Below are 20570 nucleotides of genomic sequence, written 5' to 3'. Positions count from 1 at the left end.
ATCTTATTTGAGAAGTCAAATTTTATTAAGTTTAATAAATATATATAAAAATATACTAATATGTCAAATGCTTAATAAGTATTATTGAATTGACCAAGTATATTTTAATAATAAATATATCAAGATACATAAAAATTGATATTTTTAAAAATTTATTTAAACTTTTAAAAATGATTTATTAAAAAACCTTTGGGCTGGATGGAATAATAATTTTAGAAAAAATTTACTAGGTTTATAAACAATAGTATCAACATTTATATCCTAAGTTCCATTTTTGCTATAAAATATATTCATAATTAATCCAATAATATTTATTATGCAGTATATTTATACATATTTAGTTAAACCTGGTATTAATTGATAAAAAAATTTTTTAGCAGAAAAGGCTTTTATTTATTCGTTTATTACGGAGTAGGAAGGCTCCCTGCCCTGCACAAGGCCTATCCACTTAGAGGGCCTTGAAACAGCCCAGTTAAAAATTGTCCAGGAAGAGAAACAATTGACCAGTGGGACCTACATGTCACCCTCGCGGAAATGAAGCGGCAGTGCGGCACGCCGGAACACTCCTCCGGAAACACACGATTGGACTCCTTTAAAAAAAAAAAAAACACGATTGGACCAGTGGAACACTCGCCCCATCGCACCATGTCGGCCGCCGAAACCGCCGTTTCTCCGGCGCCGCAGCCGCCATCGGATCCGAACGCCGCCGCCAACGCCGACGCGGCCCATTCCAACTCTTTCTCCATGGCCGACGAGGCGCAAACCCTAACCGAGGCCCTGCTTCAGCCCCAACCAAACCACATGTCGCCGCCTCCTTCCGGGGAGGAGGACGACGGGGTCACTGCCTCCGGTGCTCCCGTTGGTGGGGACGCCGCGGCTTCCGCTGCTGCTGCTGCGGCGGCTAACGCGACGATGGAGGAGCGGGTGAGGGGGCCGTGGTCCCCGGAGGAGGACACGGTGCTGAGCAACCTGGTGGAGAAGCTCGGGGCGCGGAACTGGACGCTGATCGCGCGCGGCATCCCGGGCCGCTCCGGCAAGTCCTGCCGCCTGCGCTGGTGCAATCAACTCGACCCCCAAGTCAAGCGCAAGCCCTTCACTGGTACCCCTTTTCAAGCTTTTATTTACATTGCGATTTTTAGCCCATGAGAAATGTACCAAAACATAACCTTGGCCTGAAACTTTTGCATTTGCAATATCTATGTAATATATGTTTTCCTCTGGTTACTTTTATGGATTTGATACATGGTGCATTCTACCGTCTATGTCTTGCTTATTAAACATGTCACCTTTCTTCTGCAGAAGAGGAGGACCGTATTATAATGGCAGCTCATGCTGTCCATGGGAACAAGTGGGCATGTATCGCAAAGCTTTTGGATGGTAGAACCGACAATGCCATCAAGAATCACTGGAATTCCACCCTGAGGCGTCGATACTGCAATGATGGCCGATGCAAGCATGGTGGTTCTGTGCAGCGAAGTATCCTGGAGGTGTCCAGGGCAGTTTCAGAAGAACCTTGGCCTTCAAAAGATCTTAGTTCCTTCAATGCTATGGATGTAAGCGATGCTCCTGTGCAAACAGTTCCAGAGACTTCTGCTGGGGCATGGCACATCACAGATCAGTGTTCTATGACTCAAGGTGTTGATCCACCCTACCTGTCCCGACCAGCTGCAAAGATTGGTGCTTTCAGACCATACAATCTAGGACACACAGAACCTACCCAACAAGAAATTCCAAGTTCTGTCGTCAAGTCTGACTCAACTCATAAAGTCTTGACTCCTGAAAGTGAGGTTTTCAAGTTTGTTGATCCTATATGCTTTTCTGCTGAGGTGCCAAGCAAATGTGGGCATGGTTGCTGCGGTGCTCACAAGCAGCCTCGTAAGAACTCGTTGCTGGGTCCTGAGTTCAATGAGTTTGAAGATCATCCACCGATTTTAAATACTAGCTTTGCTTCATTGGTATCAGAAATTAGCAGCATTGCCTGGATGAGAAGTGGTATGCAAAGCAGTGATGCCAGTACCTTGTTTCAGTCAGTTCCGCCAACCTGACAAAGTAGGAATCTTATGAACTTGCACGGTGGAATATTTTGTAGTTGTTTGTTATATTCAGACATAGTGATGTCAGATCACTAATTACAATCCTGAGGCTCACTGTTAATGGGCGATGATGCATTTTCTTTTGCTGGCATTAGTTTATATTTATTTCGGTGTTTGCACCATAATATACTTCTGTGTTATTCTAAAGTAGATACTGTATTATACCGCATGTGGATGTGCTGCTTAAGGCATTGGCCATGTTTATTTCATTGTAGAAAAAAATGCATGCTATTTGTTTGATGTTTGTAGTTGTCTTCAGTTCATCACAGAGCATTCAAGTGAAAGAAGTAAGCAGCCAAAATATGGACTGGTGTCTAATGAAACATATATTTGAAAATAAAATTAGGAGATCCAAGCTTAGCATGGTTGGTGGAAGCTGTTGGGGAGCAGTCCACCTGTGGGTTTGATCCCCGGTGCTCAAAATCAGGTAGTATAAAAGCTCCATGGTCCCTTTCCAAAAACTGAGGCGATTTGCTAATTTATGGCTGTTATACTTAGCTTACGATAGAACTGTGCTACTGCAGATAATGTAGTAACGGAATAATGATTTGATAATGCTCTTCCCATGATGTCTGCTTGTGCAATCAGTTTGTTTCTTGAGTCATTTCCATGCTGTTTTATTGCATGTTTGTTACTTTCTCCACTAGGTCGTGATTATCTAGTTGTCTTGTGCATTATAATTCAAGTTTCCATACAGCATATGGCTTACTTGAATGTGTTTTATTTATGGATTCTCATACAGATTGTATCTCTTACCTTAGTTCTCCCTATCATTTGTGGTACACACTATTGTTAAGGCAACAACAAATCTCACAATGGCAATTGTGTAGTCCACATAGCTTCTGAATTGGAAACATACTATGCTTACAAATGTTATGCTAGTGCCAATGAAGATACATTCTTTTCCTCCACTTTGGATCTGATGAAAGTATATATGCTATTCACACCTTTTTTGTGGTATTTTGTTTGGTATAACTTATGATTATCTAATCTCGAAAGGTGCTATGCAAAAAAAAGCTCCTGAGGTACTTTAATATATGCATTCATTTTTTGTTCTTCAGAAAGTGTAATGTTTGATTGGTGTCTTTTCACAGCATTGCTGAATATTGGTTTTGATCAGATGCAATCTGGATTGTGTATTTGTGTTTCTTAATCCATGACTATATTCAGTCACAATTAGTGAATCTGAGAGTGCTATTGTGAGTGTTTCTTGGGTGGGGTGGGGTCTGTAATGGCTCTCTTTCTTTGCCTCTTTGGTGAACGAAATCTGACTTCAATGCTATATGTTTCAGGACATGTGTCAGTTTCTTCACTTTGCACTTGCTTTCTCCGGAAATAAAAATGCTTCCTTTTGTTTTCCTTAATTGGAACAGAACAAACAGATTGCCCTTTCTATGCACTCATGACTCATACCATCATTTCTTGCGTGGCACTATTGTCACTCTATTTGCATTGCTTTGGAGTATCATGTTAAATCCTGCATTCTTTTATCTCTTGCATCGCATAAAGTTAATGAGTATTCCATCTACTACAAAGTTTCTTTTTAATGATGATCTTCTCCAAAGTATACAGGAGTAAGTCCTAAATGATAGTGGTGACATCAACTGTAGTTTCTTGTCTCTGTCTCTTTCATGTTCCTTCACTAGTTATCTTTTCTAGAGATCAGATTTCTCTCAGTGTCACCATTGCTTGTGCTGTCTGTCCAGTAGAGGCCTGTCAAAAGCTGGATTCCTGTCTTCCTAGCTCCTAATGATGTTTGTTGGAGACAGCCAGGAACATGACTCATCTTTATCAGGATGAAATGCTCTTTTTCGGTGATAAGATGAAATGCTCTTGTTATTTGTGTGATAGTTGGTCAGTGCAATCATGTTAGGCTGGTAGCTGGTTAGTCTTGCTTTGATTAGACAGCATATTCTGCTTTGTAATTATCAGAATAGATCAGAATTTTTTCTTGCTTTCAAGTTTCTATTTGCTTTTTGGTTCTATATGTCTCGTCTGCATTTCCCTCCACCCTTGTAGTCTTGTGATGATGTCTATCGCCAATTGGTTTCCTTCTGAGGGATGGTAAACAGTTGCTATTCGTAGTAGCACTTCTTACTATCTTACTGCATGATCAATATCTGTACTGATCCTAATCGTGGCATCCTCTAATTGTTCTCTCTGGTGTCCTTGCTCTGTTCTGTTGCTATCTGGGTTTATGGTGTTGCTGGAGCTTTTAACCATGTGCCTCCACCCAACACCTAGTTATTATTGATAGACTGAACATGCAGCCTAACATGAGCTTAGACACGCACGTGGTTTTGGTTTATATGGGATGGTAATCTGCTGAATCAATTCAGGTTTCCTCCCTTGGTCGGCAGGGTTAGGTCATATGGCTCCATAGGGGCATTTCGTGAGGGAAACCACATAAATGAAGTTGAAAGCTTACTTGCCTAGTGAATGTGTCCTGCAAGATTGCTCCTTTGCTAATGCCTGAGTTTTGTCAATTTGGCACCTAATCGTTTTGCTTTTACATGAACGCTTTCAGCAGGTGGTCAGTTTAGGCACAATGCTCCTTCAGTCTTGCGAGCTGCTGCTCCATGGATGCACCAATCTTTGGGCGAGCGATGGAAGTTGCAGGAACGTGCCCCGGTTGCCACCAGGCAGGCGATGGGCCTGGTGACCCCACGCTCTGCGTTGTAGGATGTGTCTGTGCCGATGTGGAGATTGAATATTCTGCCCATCACAGGGGGGCCCTCAACCGACGATGATGGCCCATGGGGGTGCTGATTGGGAACGGGAACAGCTCGATGCGTCGGGAAATTATGGGGTTAGTTAGGATTTGGATTAGATGAATGAATAACGCTGGTTTGCCTTGGTGTAGATAGATCTCACTGAGACTGAGTTTTGGTGTGGTTGGATTGGATTAGCTCTCGGTGTTGCCAGCCTCGATTGATTTGGTTTGATCTCCCTAGATTCCTCCTGCCTGCGTCGCATGTGTTAGTTTTGGGGGTAGCATCTGTACATAGGCTCGAGCTGTGAACTGTGTGTGAAGGCGTGAAGCAGGAGCTGCTTCCTAGACTCGGATCGAGATCACGAGACTCTCTTCATCCGGCGAGGTGCTACTCCGTCCGTCTAGCGTCTAACCTTTTTCTCCTGCCATTTTGTAATGCTGAGCTTAGCATGTAGGAGTAGCAAACACATTTGGAGACACTGACAATCATGTTGTAATGATTTTTTTGACCTGAGAATATAGAGGTTTTAGGTTTTCTCACTTTGCACTCTCCGATCCAGACTCCAGTGTGCGTAATTGGATAAGCATCACCGCTTGATGCCATTGCTCTCACCGGTGGCTCCGCTCTGCAACCTGCCGAAGGCCACACCGCGCATGGCTCCCACTCGGGTAACACGAGAGCACAGTTGCACCATCAAGTACCGTACCCCTGTTTTTCTTCTTTCTTTTTAGTTATACTCTACTGTCTCTATTAAAAATAGGTATACTAGTACTAGAAATATTATGTCTTATTTCGTAGGACTCCTCCTCTTTTCACATGATTTCCCCTATTAAATTGTTTGGTAGAACTCCACAAAAGTTGAGAAAAAAAATCTAGAGAGAAGTTCTATCAAACAAGGTCTTAGGCCTTGTTTATAGTTCACTAAAAACTAAAAAATTTCAAGATTTTCCGTACGTCACATCAAATCTTACGGCACATGCATGAAGCATTAAATATAGACGAAAACAAAAACTAATTACATAGTTTGTCTGTAAATCATGAGATTAATCTTTTAAGACTAGTTAGTTCATGATTAGACAATATTTGCTAAATAAAAGCGAAAATGCTACAATAGCCCAAAACCAAAAAAAAAAATAAAAACTAAACAAGGCCTTAGTCTCTTTAATATTAGAATTAGCGATAGATTTGATCAAAGTTAAAATTATTTAAAACTATTTAATATTTGTGAGGGAAAAAACGAGAATTGCATCCTTTGGGAATTGGGACGGGAGAGTACCATCTTTCCCTGCCTTTCCAGCATTCAGGTTCGCTGTTGCCATCACGTGAAAAAGATGATATCGACCTGGAGCATCGCATCAGCACTCTTGGGCCTTGTTTAGTTCCCCAAAAATTTTACAAAATTTTTCAGATTCCCCGTCACATCGAATCTTTAGACGTATGCATGGAGTATTAAATATAGATAAAAATAAAAACTAATTGCACAGTTTAGTCGGAATTGACGAGACGAATCTTTTGAGCCTAGTTAGTCTATGATTGAACAATATTTGTCAAATACAAACGAAATTGCTACAGTGCTCATTTTGCTAAAAATTTTGGAACTAAACAAGGCCCAAGGCAGGCACAGGACTCCTGATGTCTATCAAGCGTCTCTTGGAAAGAGATGAGGCAAAGAAAGAGCCCGCGGAGAGGACCGATTCCGAGCGTTGGCAAAGATTTCCCGAAAATATCTCGCGTCAGTGTCGAATCCAAACCAAGCCGCGTCGACCATGGTCACGGGCCGAGGTGGCGGTGGCGCTCGATCGGTCGGCCTCGCTGAAAGCTGAGGAAGGAGACGGAGTGGAACAACCAAAATGGATGCCCATGCTCACACGGGCGACCTCGTTAAATGAACGCGATGATTTTTTTTTGCCTATCATCGTGAGGTGAACCCGTCACCCGTGGCTGTTGTTCCTTTCGTGCCCTTGCAAGCGCCGGCCGGTGCGTGCCGTGTGTTTCTTGGTCTCGGCGGTGGTTGGACCGAGCGCGGGGGCCATGAGTCGAACTCCGAACCGTACGACGCCGACGCTGCTTTTTACCGACAAATGTACACTGGTACTGTACTGGGAGGTGAGGGTGCATCACCTGACGACGTTTCTTCTCATGTTGTTGGAAATCAATGTGCAAATGGCACGGCCTCGGACGTCATGTGCTCATTCATGCAACCACCTCCTCGGCTCAGCTGTGGTTGCCAAACATAGGGCTTGTTTAGATCTAATTTTCTTTTTTAATTTTAATACGTTAGCATTTTCGTTTTTATTTGATAAAAATTATCTAATCATAAAGTAACTAGGCTTAAAAGATTTATCTCGCGATTTACAAACAAACTGTACAATTAGTTTTTATTTTTATCTATATATAATGCTCAATTCGGCGTTTTGCAAGATTCGATGTTACCGAAAATCTTTAAAAGTTTTTGGTTTTTTTTTAACTAAACAAGGCCTACTGGAGTCACCCGTTCGTAGCACAGACACAGAGGTTGGCTAGCTAGCTCGCTCGCTCGACACAGAGTACTACTCCAATACGTGCAGTATACGGTCCGTGCCATCGAGTTTAGGGTTGACAAACCATCGTGCTGACTCTCAGGCAATGGAAACACATCACAAGTCTTGCCCCCCCTCGTACAACTACAACCAGTCTGCTCCACCCACGTCGTCACGTCGACGGACGACGGAAGACGAGTCGAGGCTCGTCACGTCTGAAGACTACCACCAAAGGCTGATGAAAGTCGGGCCCGGACCCCGAGACACGAGACGGCAGGCAGCCAGCACTCTTGTCTCTTCTCCTCCCTTCCTCCCTCTCTTCCCCTCCTCCTCCACGTCGGCGAAGTCCTTTTCTTTCCCCTTCTCTCGTCCTTCCGCCGCCTAGTCTCCCAACGTTTCGAAGCGTAGAACAACCTCCACCGCTTCTGAGCTCTCCCCTCCAACCTCGCCTCTTCTGTTTTGTTTTATCTGCTGCTGCGGTCCACCACCATGGATCTTCGAGAGATAACTTAAAAATCCAATCCTGCAGCAGCCAGCCTCCAAAGCGAGACTCTGTAGCGTGTGCCGTCAGCCGTGTAGGTGTAGCATCCACCCGCTTTGGTTGGATTCTTGTTGCCGCTTTCTTCTCCTGATCGTCCGCATTGAGTTGAGAGAGATTCTCGTTTGTGCTTTTGCTGGACGCCGCCTGCAATAGCGGTACTATTAACTGCGCGCTTTCGGTGTTTCTTGCCTGCTGCCTTCCCAATTTGCTCTTATCCGGAGTAGATGCCGGAGCAATACGAGTGATCCCTTTGCGTTTCTCGGTGATTACCTCCGTAGGTTTCTTTGGTGACCATGGTGAATGACGGCGAGCAATCGGCGATCGCCACCGCCACTGCCGTGGAGCCTGGCGTCGTGGAGCGGGGCCGCGTGAGCGGCGGCGGGCGGCGGCTCGCGGGGGAGAGCTCGGGCGAAGAGGAGGGGAGCCAGCGCTTCTCGGATGCTGAGGACCGGTCCTGGCACTCGCACTCGCGGCAAGGGTCGGCCTTGGAGGTCTGTATCTCCGCGTCCGCATCCATCAGCTGCGACGCCGACGCCGCCAGTGCCGGCGGCGTGGACACGGCCGCCGAACGCGCCAGGAAGTCGTGCGTGTCGGAGTGCTCGCTGGACGACGACGTCGTCGACCTGGAGGCCGGGCTGGCCGAGATCACCAAGGCCAGCCCGGACAAGGGTGAGAGGAACTGCCGCATCTGCCACCTCGGCCTTGACAGCGCCGCCGCCGAGTCCGGCGCCGGGATCGTGCTCGGCTGTTCCTGCAAGGCCGACCTCTCCCGTGCCCACAAGCAGTGCGCCGAGACCTGGTTCAAGATCAGAGGCAACAAGTAAGTAAGCCCACTCACTGCTATCTCCGATCCATACAACATCCCGCTTTGCATGATTGCCTTTACATGTCGAGTTTACAGTTACAGTCTAGAATTAAGATATCTTCATGTGTTTACAAGTTCTTCGCAACTGCAAACCTGGCTTTTGTGATGGGAAAAAAAAACATGCCATGTGTTTGCACGAACATGTGGCTAAGGAATCTGTAACTGGAATTCGATATTTTGCTTTAACTAGGTGGGTTGATAAAGGTTTCAAGGGGATGTGGTGGTGGGGATAAAGTGGAATCGGTTGTAGACTTGTAGTTGATTCGTAGGTTATGGAAGGGCTTGAAATGTCCATATATATGACGGAACATTGGCGAGTGGATAAAGTAGGATTCCCTCTTTCGGCCTGGCTCTCTTGCAGATTCTTGTGTAGTTCTCTAGATCCTGAATGTGAGTCACTTCGTTATGGCGGTCCTGGTGGGGTGGTGCCATGGTGTCGGCTTCCACTCAAGTCTTCATGAAAAGAACGTCATAGTTATGGGTGTGCCAATTGTTTTCTAAATAGTTCGTTTAGGATGAGAATTCACATATAGGATTTAGGACTGAAGTTTATAAGGGTTATAAGCAGTACCGGTCAATGCATCCGAAAATTTGCTCAGCGGCTGTTCTTTTCGTGTGTCTAAATAGTTCGTTTAGGATGAGAATTCACATATAGGATTTAGGACTGAAGTTTATAAGGGTTATAAGCAGTACCGGTCAATGCATCCGAAAATTTGCTCAGTGGCTGTTCTTTTCGTGTTTCTAAATAGTTAGTTTAGGATGAGAATTCACATATAGGATTTAGGACTGAAGTTTATAAGGGTTATAAGCACTACTGGTCACTGAATCCGAAAATTTGCTCAGCGGCCGTTTTTTTCGTGGCAAACATTATTCAGCAGATGCATAATCTAAAAGAGTGTATAGAGTGGCAGGAGCAGTTTCCCGTCACAATCAGGTATATAAATTCTAGATTTGTATAGAGTTACAAGCTCAATTGGAAATGCTGGGCACCCCTCAAATTGAAAATCTTTCTCTGGCTGAGGTTTAAAGTGAGCCACTAGACCGCCGATTGTTGCAGCGCCATGGACTTGAAGCAAGTTCTGGTTGTCACCTCTGTGATCAGGAAGACCGAGACGTGTGATCACCTCTGTTTCCTGTTCATACACGCTACAAATATGGTGTAACATCCTGTCAGGGCTAGGAGTGGCATGTCCCCAACTGTCAGAGAACCAATCGTTATAGGATTGGTGGCTACAACTACATGGGGCTTGGAGGGGGATCAAAACAGAAGGGGTTCGACTCAGCTCTTCGCTCTAGTAAGCCGGCAGGTCTGGAAAGGGAGGAATGCCCAGTTGTTCCATGAAGAAACCTCGGTGATCAATCAAGTGCAAAAAGAGCTCTGATTGAAGCGGGTGCCACAAAGCTAGGCTGTTTAGTTCATATGTAACAGAACAACTGCTACTTTGTTTGATTCAATCCCGCTAGCTAGGTTTTCTGTTCATCTGTATTCTGTAATAGCTCCTAGTGAACCTGGTTGATGAATGGTAATGCTACGTGTGCTGTAACAAACTCTTCTATCTTAATACAAAGATACACAGTCCTCATGCGTGTTTGATAGAAAAAAGTCTAGATTTGTGGTTGACGGTTATAGTAAAATTAAAGTGGGGAAAGGCACATTCCATAAGAGGAGAACCTGAGTTAAGGTACATCAGTAGAGGCTCTTATTTCTGGACTATCTCCTGTGCACTCGGATTTTTCATCAACCATGCCTGTAGATCAAAAATATCATCTTGCAGAAACGTCAATTAAGAAAAAGGATGCATCAAGTACCCTTCAAATCAAATGCAAACATCCAGATGATTTTTGGGTGGTGTGTGTGTGTGTTCTTGGGGGACCATGGGGGGTGGGTGGGGTGGGGGGGGGGTGTAATACAGATTTTAGTTCCTTTGTTGTCAAGGCGCTATAGCCAAGTTCTTTACTATTTATGTCTATAAAAGCATACTTTTTTCCCCAAAAACAATGTATGCGTCTTTCTAAACCTCTTAGTTATTTTGATATTATTGAAAATTATGAAAGTGGGTTTATATTATTATGCATGATATCGATAGACACCCTCTTTTGAATGCAAAGATGCATAAGTATCCTTACAAAATCACTAAACATAACTTTCTTCCACTATAATTCAGATGAAACTTGGCTTATGTTATCTGTGTTGCGAAACGGTGTCTGTTGGTGAATAGACACCTTATCACTAATGATCTCATCCGTTGATACAACAAGATTAGAGAAGTGGATTAGCAGTTAATCATAGGATTAGCAGTTAGTAATCCCTGAAGAGGCATGTCCCTTCGGTGGTTCTGTAAACTGAACGGTTGTGTCCGTACGGACATGCCCCCTTCACTTGTATATATTCTATGAGATCAATGAAAGACATAAGTTGTTCACTGTTCATTTACATCCACTTTTAACACGTTATCAGCACTTTTGCTCTACGGAAGGAGAACGACGAACAGAGGCAATCCATGCCTCTGTACCGACCACTGGTAAGCCCTATGGCGCGAATCAATGTCGATTTACCTTCACACATTGCTCGTGGATTGTTCTTCGCTCTCCGTCGCGTTGGTGGAGTCCGTCGTGGCCCGATCCGTCACCACGGCCACCATGGACAGCGCCGCAGTGTTTTCGAGCGCCTTGGGCCTCGTCTCCGCCGCACTGCTGCCCATGGCCATGGCCATGGTCCATACGGCCGCATCTTCGACTCGGCTGTTCGTGACGTCCGTGCAGATGTCCACCGTCGCCGTTGGTCCCCGATTCGTCGTGGCCGCATCGCTTCGCCGCAAGATCGCCCTCTGCAGAGCCAGCCACCGTCTCCTCGCCTTGGCGCGGACGGTGCCGGCCCCAGCAACACGGCGCCGCCCGCTGTTGAAGTCGCGGCGCCACCAATCGTCGAAGCCCCGATGCCGCTTGCTGAAGCCGTGGAGATGATGCCCGCCGCTGCTCCAACTCCATCCTACATGCCGATGGAGCCCATGTCGCCAGTACCGGCACCGTCGCGCTACTGGTGCGACTTCTGCAAGGAGTACACGTCGATCCCGCACACGCTGATGCCGACGCCCACTCCTCCGACTCCAATGGCGCCAGGCAATGGCGTTCCCCCACTGGATCCGTGGTTCCTGAACACGCAGGCTGCCCCTGCGCTCGATGCAGTGAAGGTCGAGGACGAGGTCGATGTGGTGGCTGCGCCCGGCGTCGGCAACCTCTTCAATCTCGGCGACATCTTCAACACCGCTGCGAGGACCGGCATCTCGCCGTACTTCTTCCTCGACAGGGCCGGGCCCTCGGCTCCTCCTCCACCAGCGACACGCGCGGAGGCTGCGGCACGCATGGCTGCGCAGGCCCTCCCGGCGGCGCCCCCAACTCCGACCGAAGGCACAACCACAACAACTCCGTCGATCCGGCGCCTTCTGGGTCGTAGCGTGGCTGCAGTGGACCGGCGCCCTGGGATCCGCAGAGGATCGCGGAACCCGGCGACGCACGGCCTCCCGTCTGCGGCGACCCTCAACGAGTTGGTGAACGGCAGCGGCTTCTACTCCCCTGATGAGGGGGAGTCTTCCTCGAACTGAAGAACTGCAGCAGCGGCGGCGCAGTGGAAGGGAGCAGCGGCACCAACATCCAGATAAAGTGGCGGCGGTGGTCTTCAGGCTATACGGCGGCGTGTGGTTGGATTTCAACCCTAGCTGCCCGTTCCAGCCCCGTATATATATGTGCTGCTCCAGCAAATGGGCCAGCCCATGAAGGCCTACGCCCTGCCTCCAGTCTCCACTTGCACGCTCGCACAGGCTGCTGTGCCCATTTCAAATTCACTTGAACTCTAATTTGGCACAGCAGGCTACTTGTTTATTCATCTTATTTATTTTCAGCAATAATTCGTATATGACTCTGTTGTGGTCTCGTATAATTATTTGTTGTAAAAATAGTACTCCTATATGTTTAGTTCCAGACTTTTAACTATAGTTGTATTTGTGATATTTTATATTGTTATAAAATATCTATTTGTGATATTATTCAAAATGTTTGTCCCGGTATGAATGACAAATCCAATAAATAATATCCTTGTTATTGTGACCATGATCTTGCAACTATTTATTTATTTCGCAATCGATCATTTTTTTTTATTTAAGTTCCTTTACGCTTTTAACTTTAAAGCACTACACGCTTAAATAATGGATGCGACAATTTATGTGTAATTTTCTTAACAGTTATATAACACGCATGTTTTAGAGTCGTTTTGTTGGCCACTCCACAAGGTAGCACCATAGTTGCTACTGCGGGATCTACACTAAACAATACTTAGTGACTATCCTCAACGTGCGTACCCAACATTACACTTAGAACATTTGGTCTACATCTTTTTCCAAAGATGACTACCATTAATTTGCATCCCTATTGGCCATACACAAGGTAGCACCATTGTTGCTACTGTGGGATCTACACTAAGTATACTACTTAGTGACTATCCTCAACGTGCGTACCCAATTCGTTTGCAAATTAAATTAAGGTCTACATCAATTCTTGATGACTACCTTCAGACGCGTTATACAACTTGCATAATTAATTGGCATCTATTATTTACACATAATATGCCCAATTAGAGGTCTACACCCTTTTGTTTGGTGACTACCTCCATTATTTTATTATGCATATAAGAATTTTACACCATTACCGATACAAGATTTATCTTGTTTTTAATTTGCATCCCATAATTACAACACACCTCAACATTTTAATAACTTAAAATATTTCGATGGTTTTTATATCATGTAGGATCAATGACTGTCAAAGAGTTTGAATTACTAGCTCTAGACGGCCACAATTATCCCACATGGGCTATAGACGTAAAAGTTAGTCTTTCGTCCCGTGGACTTTATCGAGCTGTGTTACCACCCGAAGATGGGGTTGCACCGCTTGAAGATCAACACGTTTATACAGCCCTATACCTTATTAGGAGCCACATTCACCCTGATCTTAAGGCTGAATATTTGTTGGAAGAAAATCCACACAATCTATGGACTTCACTTAAGCAACGCTATGAACAGCAAAAGGCACTTGTCTTGCCCGCGGCCAACTATGAGTGGACGCAACTTCGCTTACAGGATTTCAAAACTGTGAGTGACTACAATCATGCTGTCCATAGGATTTGCTCAAAGTTGCAATTCTGCGAGAAAGAACCTACAGATGCGGATAAGATAGAAAAGACTTTGTCTACTATGCTTCCCTCTGAAAGGATTCTTCAACAACAATACCGTGAAAGACGTTTCCAAGTTTATTCAGAGCTTATCCAAACTTTACTTGAGGCCGAAAAACATTCTGAACTTATGGTTTGGAATAATCAGCAGCGCCCTGTTGGGTCTGCTCCATTGCCTGAAGTACATGCATATACTCAGAATAAACCCATGTCTAATGATAGATCTAAAAAGAACTATCAACAAGGAAACTCCAAGAAGGGTAAAAACAAGCGCAGACGCAATAAGAAGCCCCAAAAAGGTGACTCCAACAAAGGTAAACCTTACAAAAAGGGTAAGAACATTTCCAAGAACAGGGATGATAAACCTGTGTGTCAAAAATGTGGTTGTTATAACCATACTACAAAGAAATGTCGTACCCCAAGTCATCTAGTTGATCTTTACTTAAAGTCTGTGGGTCGTGGACGAGCTACACCAGGACAGAAGTATGAAGCCCATTTCAATCTTCGACCTGACACCACCAGGGAAGAGGCTGGTTGTTCGCAACAAGTTCCTGAGGAACCAAGCAACAACATCATACGAGGAGGCGAGGATCTTGCTGATACAGGGAATATGATCGTGGAATATGCATCCAACGACATATTTGGAGACTTTCACTAGGCTCCCAATCCCTTAGATTCTAATGTCTTTATGTTCTAGTGATTGTAATAATAAACACAATTTATGTCCTATGTGTTGTAAATATTTAATGATATCATCACTACTTAGTTTGGATATCCAATAAATGTATTGTACACATTTGATATTCAATAAATAAAGTATGTATTCTATATATTATCAGAGAGTTTTATATCAAATTCTTTATTTATATATAGTTTCTACGGGGGTCGATCTGATGGAAGAGGAATTATGCCTAGTGGACAGCGGTACCACTAATTCTATTCTTAGGGAAACAAAATATTTCCAAACTCTTACTAAAAGACAAGGAAATGTTTTGACAATCGCTGGGCGCGATGCTACGATAATTGGTTCAGGTCGTGCCATTATCGTACTCCCTATGGGTACCCAAATTACAATTGAGGATGCATTATTATATCCCGATTCAAAGCGTACCTTATTAAGTTATAGAGATATCCGTCAAAATGGTTTCCATGTAGAAACCCTTGATGACAATAATGAGGAAATTCTCCTTGTTACTAAAAACAATGGATATGGCAAACAAATTGTTGAGAAAATTCCCTCTTTTCCGTCCGGATTGTACTACACATACATCAAACCCGTACCACATGTTGCGTACAAGGTAATTTTCCAGAATGTTGATGCATTCAAAACTTGGCATGATTGCCTTGGTCATCCTGGTATAGGGATGATGCGGAAAATTATCAGCAATTCAAATGGTCATGAGTTAAATACTGCTAAATTTCCGAAATCTTCAGATTTTATGTGCACTTCGTGCGCTACAGGTAAATTGATCTTGCGTCCATCGCCCGTCAAGATCCAAAATGAGCCACTAAAATTTCTTGAACGCATTCAAGGAGATATTTGTGGCCCTATACAACCAACATCTGGACCGTTCAGGTATTTTATGGTTCTAATAGACGCATCTACTAGATGGTCTCATGTGTGTCTTTTATCCACACGTAACCATGCTTTCGCAAAAATTATTGCTCAACTTATTAAACTTAGAGCACATAATCCTGAACATCAAATTCAATCAATTCGAATGGACAATGCTGCTGAATTTTCCTCAAAGGCTTTCAATGATTATTGTATGGCTTTAGGAATTCAAGTTCAGCACTCTGTCCCATATGTCCATACACAAAATGGTTTAGCAGAATCTCTTATTAAAAGAATTAAACTCATTGCAAGACCACTAATACAAAATTGCAATCTACCAACTTCATGTTGGGGTCATGCAGTCTTACACGCTGCTGACTTAATTCAATTGCGTCCAACTGCATACCATGTTGTCTCCCCATTGCAATTAGTACGTGGGAATATGCCAAATATTTCCCATCTGCGAAAATTCGGTTGCGTTGTATACGTACCGATCTCACTACCTAAGCGTACCTCTATGGGTCCACATAGGAAACTTGGTATCTATGTGGGATATCAATCCCCATCGATTATCAAATACCTCGAGCCTCTTACAGGGGACTTATTCACGGCCCGGTATGCTGACTGCATATTCAATGAGGACCATTTCCCAGCATTAGGGGGAGATTTCAAGTACCAAAGTGAATGCCAGGAAATCAACTGGAATGCCCAAGGCAATTCCCCCTCAGATCCACGTACTCAAGAAACTGAACAACAAGTTCAGAAAATCATAAACTTGCAACATATTGCAAATAACCTGCCAGAAGCATTTACTGATTATAAGGGTGTCACTAAATCCTCTTATCCTGCTCGCAATGCGCCTGAAAGAGTGGAGGTACCAATAAAAACCATTCAACTCCCACTTCCAAAGAAGAGGGGGAGAAGTACGGCCGCACCGAAGGATAATGCTCAAAGCAAGCGTCCGAGGATACCGAGGACTAGATCCTCCAAATCAGTAAATCCAAGCCAACCTCATGTTGCTAGACACCCAATAGTGGATGAAAGTCCAACACCAGGACCTAATCCACAACCCGGATCAACGATGCATCCAAATTCTGATCCTGGGACATCGGAACACCCTGACTCCATAGTTTTGGGAAATGTTGAGTCAAATAATGGGGTGAAAGAAATTTCCATCAATTATATTGATTCTGGTGAATCATACGATCGTAAGACTACTGTTGTAGACATGTATTTCTCCGCAGCAATTGCAGAAATCTTTCTCAATGATCCAGATCCTAAGACCATGGCAGAGTGCAAAAAGCGCTCAGACTGGGCTCAATGGAAAGAAGCAATTCAAGCTGAGATAGCCTCGCTCACTAAAAGAGGGGTATTCACAAAAGCTATGCCCACACCCTCCAAAGTCTTTCCTGTAGGCTTTAAATGGGTTTTCGTTCGGAAACGGAATGAGAACAATGAGGTGGTGAGATATAAAGCAAGGCTCGTAGCACAAGGGTTCACGCAGAGACCCGGCATTGATTATAATGAAACTTATTCTCCAGTAATGAGTGGAATTACTTTCCGATACTTAATATCATTGGCAGTTCAAAATCATCTATCTATGCAGTTGATGGATGTGGTGACAGCATATTTATATGGGTCACTTGATTCGGACATATATATGAAGGTTCCCGATGGAATCCAAATTCCGAATCCAAACGCAAATCGTAACATGTATTGTGTAAAACTACAAAAGTCATTATATGGCTTGAAGCAGTCGGGACGAATGTGGTACAACCGACTGAGTGAATTCCTTTTAAACAAAGGATACACCAATAATGATGATTGCCCATGTGTTTTCATTAAGAAATCTCAAACGGGATTTTGTATTATATCTGTATATGTTGATGATTTAAATATCATTGGCAGTCCAAAGGATATAGAAGAAGCACGCAAACATCTAAAGACGGAATTCGAGATGAAGGATTTGGGAAAGACCAAATATTGCCTAGGCTTACAAATTGAGCACCGTCCTTTAGGGATTTTAGTGCATCAATCAGCCTATATCCAGAAAATATTGGAGAAATTCAATATGGATAAATCATACCCTAATAAAACCCCGATGGTTGTTCGTTCCTTAGAATTAGGGAAAGATCCATTTAGACCACGGGATGTTGGGGAGAAGACGTTAGGACCTGAAATCCCATATCTCAGTGTCATTGGCGCACTTATGTATCTTGCAAATTGCACCAGGCCTGATATCGCATTTGCAGTGAACTTACTAGCTAGACATAGTGCGGACCCGACTCACCGTCATTGGACGGGAGCAAAGTGTATCCTCAGATACCTTAATGGCACAAAGGATCTTGGTTTATTCTTCAAGAAAAATCATGATCCCAATATGATTGGCTATACAGATGCTGGTTACTTATCTGATCCTCATAACGGAAAATCCCAAACAGGATTTGTATTCCTACATGGAGGTACAGCTATTTCATGGAAGTCTTCTAAGCAGACTCTGACAGCCACCTCTACTAATCATTCTGAAATTATTGCTCTATACGAGGCATCACGAGAATGTGTGTGGCTTCGCAGAATGATTAACCACATACAACAGTCATGTGGTATTGGTTCAATTGAATCACCAACAATTATCTATGAAGATAATTCTGCTTGTGTTACACAGATGCAAACAGGTTACATAAAGAGCAATATCACTAAGCATATTGTTCCTAAATTGTTTTATCCCCATGAATTACAAGAAAGTGGGGAAATAAACATCTTGCAAATCAAGTCATGTGATAACCTCGCTGACCTATTTACTAAGTCCTTACCAACTTCTGTGTTTCAAAAATTGGTACATGGAATTGGTATGAGGCGACTTCGAGATTTGCCAGAATCAGGGGGAGACATCTCCTAGATGCCACATGTACCAGCATCATATTATACTCTTTTCTTTCACAAGTTTTACTCAAAAGGTTTCTTGTTAAAGTTTTTAATGAGGTAATATTAACATAAGCATGTGTCATATTTTCTATTTTCCCCACCGGGGTTTTTGTGGGAAATATCAAAGACACACATTGCCCTCCCAACTCATCCATGGTTTTTCCTTGAAAAAGGTTTTTCATGAGAGTTATTTCAAGAGGCAATACTTATAGTATGTCGTCATATTTTTCTCCTGATTTTCCCAATGGGTTTTTATAGGAGTTTTAGCGACATATCTCTTAATATGGCTCCTCACTTTTTTCCTAAACGGTTTTTAGAGGAGTTATCTTTATGTCGTATCTCCAATATTTTTCCCCACTGGGGTTTTTAATTGGAATACCAATGACATAGTGGTTTGTTTAAATCACACAAGTATATGCTACCTTCTCCTTGTTTTTCTATAAAGGTTTAAAGGAGTTTTACAGCATATCCATACATACATATTCCTCAGATTTTTCCTACAGGGTTTTTCGAGGAATCTAAGCTTACAACTACATTGATCTCAAAGGAAGATTCGATCAAGGGGGAGTGTTGCGAAACGGTGTCTGTTGGTGAATAGACACCTTATCACTAATGATCTCATCCGTTGATACAACAAGATTAGAGAAGTGGATTAGCAGTTAATCATAGGATTAGCAGTTAGTAATCCCTGAAGAGGCATGTCCCTTCGGTGGTTCTGTAAACTGAACGGTTGTGTCCGTACGGACATGCCCCCTTCACTTGTATATATTCTATGAGATCAATGAAAGACATAAGTTGTTCACTGTTCATTTACATCCACTTTTAACAATCTGTTTATCTTGATTCAGTGTGTATCACATTAAAGTTTTGTGTTGCTTGCGGTATAGTATTTGAGCAGTTGCGTATTATGAAATATGTTGCCCTGGTGTTATTTTAAGTAAATCTGTATCACAACATATTATTTGAATGCAAACAAGGATCTGCTTTAAGTGTCTCCATCCCTTCTTGTTCTTTCATTGTCTTAGGATCTGCGAAATCTGTGGCTCAACCGCGTGCAACGTGGCAGGTTTCTGTGATGCGGACTTCATCGAGCAGTGGAATGAATCAAGCAACACTGCAGCTGCCCAGGCAACATCCACCGAGCCTCGGAGATTTTGGCAAGGGCACCGGTTCCTCAACTTCCTTCTCGCTTGCATGGTGTTTGCATTCGTTATATCCTGGCTCTTCCACTTCAATGTTCCTGGATGAGAGTACTCTTGGTGCACATTGTTCTTAATAAAAGCTCCAAAACCGTGACAGACGAGATGCAAATTGGCTGAGCATGAGAAAAGAACTGGAGATGAACAAGAGTTGCTCGGGTGAAATGAAGGGTTGTGTGAATTTTGTAGAGTACAACAACACATGCCGCAGAAAAAAAAGGAAAGCCGGCTAATTCTGTAAAGATTGGTTGTGAGTGGTGGTGAATGGGGAGTGGGAAAAAAAGGAAAGCCGGCTAATCCATTGCGTCATGCTTGCATGATTTGTGTACCTTCGGGTTAAGTAGGTTGTTAGATATTCTTGGCTTGTAGCTTAGTTGGTTACATTCTTTGTTGTGGAATATGTCTATCTAGGTCGAACAGTTTGGGTGCTCGACTTTGCATAGGGGATAATATTGTCTTGGATTCATTCCAGAAATAAATGCTAGCCTGTTCGTTGGTCTAAAACGTCATGGCTGAAAGAACTGTTTGTTGATTTAGTGTGAAAGAAAAATACTGCTGTTTGATAGAAAAAATATAGCTTATAAGATAAACGAATACGAGTGGGCGCTGTACTCGTTGACAGGCATTGCCGCAGAATCAAATAGGACATCCAAGGCAGGAGAGACGCCGAATTCCCATTATTATTTATAGTTTGCAGGACACTGGCACACTGCACCTTGTCCAGGACAGAATTCTTGCATCCTAAACAGGCAGCAACTAGTACAGGATAGGTCTCCTGGTCCATGCTTATGTCCTTCAATTCAAGCCGGTCTCACCGGAGCACGTCTTAGTTATGAATTATCATAGCCACTCGATGGTTTGATCTGAGTGAGGGTAGGATCTGACCTACGCAAACGGCAGCATCAGGTTCCGCGGGTTTAAATATTTAGTATCGA

At 43.7% G+C, this 20570-nt stretch overlaps 2 protein-coding genes across 4 annotated transcripts; both read left to right on the top strand.

Moving 5' to 3' along the window:
- Nucleotides 575–2337, top strand: LOC8058913 (transcription factor MYB1). Its single transcript, XM_002458724.2, has 2 exons — nt 575–1099; nt 1300–2337. The coding sequence occupies exons 1-2, from the start codon at nt 646–648 to the stop codon at nt 2043–2045; spliced, it is 1200 nt and encodes a 399-aa protein (XP_002458769.1). The 5' UTR covers nt 575–645; the 3' UTR covers nt 2046–2337.
- On the top strand, nt 7445–20156 carry LOC8060098. Of its 3 annotated transcripts, none has more exons than XM_021457098.1 (3): nt 7445–8022; nt 8146–8687; nt 9762–10395. In XM_021457098.1, the coding sequence occupies exons 2-3, from the start codon at nt 8161–8163 to the stop codon at nt 9850–9852; spliced, it is 618 nt and encodes a 205-aa protein (XP_021312773.1). In that variant the 5' UTR covers nt 7445–8022; nt 8146–8160; the 3' UTR covers nt 9853–10395. The 3 variants fall into 3 exon arrangements, with proteins under 3 accessions (XP_021312773.1, XP_021312772.1, XP_002458768.1); XM_021457097.1 differs by having other exon boundaries at nt 7446–8022; nt 9907–10395; XM_002458723.2 differs by lacking the exon at nt 9762–10395 and adding an exon at nt 19462–20156 and having other exon boundaries at nt 7458–8022.

The sequence above is a fragment of the Sorghum bicolor genome, chromosome 3 (genome assembly GCF_000003195.3).
Source record: "Sorghum bicolor cultivar BTx623 chromosome 3, Sorghum_bicolor_NCBIv3, whole genome shotgun sequence".
In the NCBI taxonomy this organism is placed as follows: Eukaryota; Viridiplantae; Streptophyta; class Magnoliopsida; order Poales; family Poaceae; genus Sorghum; species Sorghum bicolor.
This window is presented reverse-complemented; position numbering and strand designations above follow the sequence as displayed.

Excerpts from the sequence above, each read along its gene's own strand:
- LOC8058913 (XM_002458724.2), top strand. The coding sequence starts at position 646 with ATGTCGGCCGCCGAAACCGCCGTTTCTCCGGCGCCGCAGCCGCCATCG. Across the intron at positions 1,100-1,299 it reads CAAGCGCAAGCCCTTCACTG|AAGAGGAGGACCGTATTATA; the intron begins GTACCCCTTTTC and ends TTTCTTCTGCAG.
- LOC8060098 (XM_002458723.2), top strand. The coding sequence starts at position 8,161 with ATGGTGAATGACGGCGAGCAATCGGCGATCGCCACCGCCACTGCCGTG. Across the intron at positions 8,688-19,461 it reads TTCAAGATCAGAGGCAACAA|GATCTGCGAAATCTGTGGCT; the intron begins GTAAGTAAGCCC and ends TCATTGTCTTAG.